The following is a 4,169-nucleotide window of genomic DNA, read 5'->3' as shown; positions in this document are numbered from 1 at the left end:
ATATGCAGCTATAAAACTAGAGTCATCACCTAAAAATGCAAAGAACCATGTGACACCTGTCACCATTTCAACCTTGAAACAAACTTAAAGGAAACCACAAAGTTGAAAGCATATTTTAAATGGGTATGGTCATCAACCTTTTTTCTTATTAACCTTCACAGTTTAACTGAGGTGGCATATACAGCTGATTTAGTCTGTTTTGAACTGCAGTTCTGATTTATTTTTAACAGGCAGTGTCACTGACCCTATGACTATGACTATGGTCATGAACTTTATGACCGAAAGGGCAAGATCCCGGATACAGGCGGCCGAAATGAGCTTTCTCCGCAGGGTGGCCGGGCGCACCCTTAGAGATAGGGTGAGGAGCTCGGTCACCCGGGAGGAGCTCAGAGTAGAACCGCTGCTCCTCCACATCGAGAGGAGCCAGCTGAGGTGGCTCGGGTTTTTTCCTTCCTAGGGAGGTGTTCCGGGCATGTCCCACCGGGAGGAGGCCCCGGGGAAGACCCAGGACACGCTGGAGGGACTATGTCTCTCTGCTGGCCTGGGAACGCGTCGGCCTTCCCCCGGAGGAGCTGGAGGAAGTGGTTGGAGAGATGGAAGTCTGGGCATCTTTGCTTAGACTGCTGCCCCCGCGACCCGGTCCCGGATAAGCGGAGGAAAATGGATGGATGTCACTGACATCAGCAGAACTGAATGAGCAGAGAAGGTGACAGCCGGAGTAGCACAAACAGCATTGCCTTGAAAAAGTTTATTTTATTTTATTCAACTTTTTGTAACAAATTCAGCAGGTCAAGGCAAATAAAGCACATTTCCATCATCTGTTTAAAATAAACTAAGCATGGAATAACATAAAATATTAAAATATGTAGGAAAGTTGAGCCCTCTGGACCTGTATTCAAAAATGGGTCAAACAGTCTTTACAAATGATTGTGCTTGTTTCAATTAAATTTACTGCATTGCCACAAATAAAACTGTGTTATTGATCAGAGAATCATATAGCTTAACTGAAAATTATAATTAATATTTAATTATTAATTAAAGATACTATGTATAGTTTGAAAATTCCTGACTTTGGCATTGCTATTGGTTTAATTGAGAAATGTACCAATATTTAGACCCTGGGACTGAAAGCTATTGGATGCACCGGTATTCACCAGGATTGTCTTACATTTGGTAGATGAAAACTTATGCAAGCAGAATAATAATGACAAACGCTGTGGTCACATAAAAATCCTACATGTGGTGGCTTTAACTTGTTTTTCTGCTTGAATATCCAGTAGTTCCATCCAATTAAAACAAATTCCAAAATGCATTCACATTTATTATTTGACCCATTTTATACTACGTTTTCTCTGAGACTCTCTCTACCACAGCAAACATGCACTACATTATGGGGAGACTGTGGTTCAGTGGGTAGAGCAGTCATTTCCCAACCGGAGAGTTGGAGGTTCAAATCTTGGTGCCTGCAGTCCATATGTCGACATATGGACTGCAGGCACCATTCTGTGCCACAAGTCTGAGGAGTATATGGAAAGACCGTTGTACACTCCATGCACTTTTCATGCAGTCATCCTTTGTTACAGTAGACAATATGGCACCCTGTCACTCTTAAATAACTAACTTAAAAGCGAAAAAAATCAAGTACACTGTTTCCCAGTGTCCTGAAAAGAAAAAAAAAACATGTCATGTTGGCTTGTACATGAAAGAACTGTTTATTTCTTATATGCCGAACAATGTCGCTTCCCCAAACAAATTCACAATTATAAAAAAAGATTAGGACAGAGGCTCAGTTCTTCCTGTGCTTTGATACAAAATACAAAATTACAATAACAGCAGGAACAAAAAATTATTTACCCTATATGGTGCCCAGCATCTGAAGAAAAAACTAGTCAACCATTAAAATGCCACTTTGGGACATCGAGTCCTCAAGTCTTTTTCTAAGACTACTCATCTTTATGTTAGTGTCTTGCCATTTGAGAGGACAGAGAGACTTTGTATCAAATGTGGGCCACTGTTCCCTTGGCTTGGTACTTGGCAAGTATAGTACAGTTACCAAGAGATGACTTCAGGCAGCCTCTCTAAAGAAGCAGGAGCCTGCTTGCAGTTGCTATTGCCAAATGAAAATTGAGGTACATATATGTGATGATTTTTGAAGCAAATGGTTTATATTTGATTATAAATATTAATGCTTCCTCCTTTCCCTTCAAGTGGACTCAAAACAATTCACATTAACTATGAAAATCACATTTGGCAAACAAAAACAATACAATGGTATCCAAGTGTATTCACTTTCCCTTTTCAGTGAAGGGTTGAAATACTAAACATTCTAGGGGATATAGTACTTAAGACTGTTTCTAATGGCCCCTGCTTTGAACTAAAGTTCTGTTTGGCACCAGAGAATGGCAATCAAGTGCTTGGCTGAATAAAAACAGAAAATAGTCATTTCATATAAGCTGGCTTGCATGCTTTCTCCCCCCTGCCATTTTTTCCCCTCCATTAAGTTTCAGTTGTAGTCAAGCTACTAGGTACCAGGCCACAATTATCTTTGTGCTGATCATCGCATTTTGCCAGTGTTTCAGTGCGTTTTATTACACCTCAACTCGTGTTCCACTGCTTCTGAGACAGAACAAAGTCCCAGTGCTGTCATTCAGATACAGAAGTTAGCAGGTAGCATATATCCCCCACCCCTTACTCTACCCTAAGACCTTTCACCTTTATCAATCCCAATTCATAAAAAAACACACACATCCATGCACACAATTTCAGAAAGAGAGATATGGCACGGGTGGGGAATATATGGTTATTTTACATTGCATGTGTATGTGTGTGAGTGTGCATGCACCAAAACCCTGACAGCTTTCTACTGCTTCCCAACCTAAATGCTGTCATCTGTTTACTGTAACCCACTGAATTTTAGCTGACTGCTGTCACTCCTCAAATTAGTCTAACGTCCCCCCTTCCTGGGGTGGGCAGCGTCCCACCCTCATGCGCAGTGTGCCGCTTTTGTGTAGGTGCCAAAGCTGGACAAACTCCTCGGGCATGGCGTGGAACCATTTACAGGGCAGGATGTTGTCATAGTAATGGTGGCTGACTGGGTGCTCATCTAGGCCGACTGAGAACGGCCAGAAGCCGTAGACTGTCACTTCCTCGCACAGCCCCAACGCCAAGCTGACCAGGTAAAGCCCAGTGGAGAGGCGTTTGGCGTGCACGCCACGGCCTTTCCAGAATTTGCCCACAGTAGAAAGGAATTCGGGGTTGGCAAAGAGCATGGTGAGGTTGGAAGAGGTGTCAGCCAGGGTATAATACGCCCGCAATGATGGGTCAGTGCCCGGCTTCATGGTGAATGCGGGCATGTAGACATAGCTGGAGCCGTACACCTTCATACTGTCCACGAAAGCTTTTCTCGACCACAGAAGATTCTGAAATCTGAGTAACAAAGACAGAGCGATAGGCTATAGCTTAGTCTTTATTTCATGGTCTAACAAATACACTTTGGGGTCATTCATGATCTGATGACTGGTTGAGTCATCTGCAGGCCTGTCTGCTCCCATTTCCCTTTTTGCCCTCTAGCTATAAAGAAAATGAGTGTCCTGTGCTGTCACATGCAACACTAGTGAATCACAACAGATCAGAGCTGGGTTGAAAAATACTTCCTCTATTTTGTATAGGCGTAGCCCTCTAAGAGCTGTCGCTATTGGGTTTATCCCTCGTGCATGCTAAGTCCTGAAGAGATTCTTTCGCGCCCTGTGCCCTGCACTGGGCTGTCCCCAAAACAGGTCCGCTGCGATGGCATAAATGCCACTGTGACCTGTGATCAGCTCCCTCTTTTTCTGCAGCAGTCTAAGAAGAAACATCATGGATAAGTACAGCCTTTTATCATGGCTGAGAGCCATTCCTCACTGCCAGACTCCAGTGCTGCGCCGCCGTCACTGTGTGCCCTGGCTGTGATCTGGGTTTTATAACATGTTCACATGCCAAGCCAGCGCTCGCCCCCAGGCAGCTTGCCCTCCTTGGTGCTCGCTTGCCCACAGCGGAGAAGCGCCTGGCAGTGGCGTTTGCAGCTAGTGGCTAGGCTAGGCTAGACTAGGCTAACCACGGTGACGGCGCGTGCACCCCTGGACTTCTCGGCGTGAGTGGGCCTGAGTCCCCTGACTCACTCCCTGCCATTG

The 4,169-nt window shown here is 44.5% G+C and overlaps 1 protein-coding gene across 1 annotated transcript in view; it reads right to left on the bottom strand.

Moving 5' to 3' along the window:
- Positions 1-626: 626 nt before the first annotated feature.
- Positions 627-4,169, bottom strand: part of st8sia1 (ST8 alpha-N-acetyl-neuraminide alpha-2,8-sialyltransferase 1) — a 22,183-nt gene continuing 18,640 nt past the window's right edge. Inside the window, exon 5 of the mRNA XM_020599561.1 lies at positions 627-3,426. Within this exon, the coding sequence (XP_020455217.1) occupies positions 2,940-3,426 (487 nt within the window). The 3' untranslated portion in view covers positions 627-2,939. The remainder of the gene's footprint in view (positions 3,427-4,169) is intronic.

The sequence above is a fragment of the Monopterus albus genome, unplaced genomic scaffold (genome assembly GCF_001952655.1).
Source record: "Monopterus albus unplaced genomic scaffold, M_albus_1.0 scaffold41.1, whole genome shotgun sequence".
In the NCBI taxonomy this organism is placed as follows: Eukaryota; Metazoa; Chordata; class Actinopteri; order Synbranchiformes; family Synbranchidae; genus Monopterus; species Monopterus albus.
This window is presented reverse-complemented; position numbering and strand designations above follow the sequence as displayed.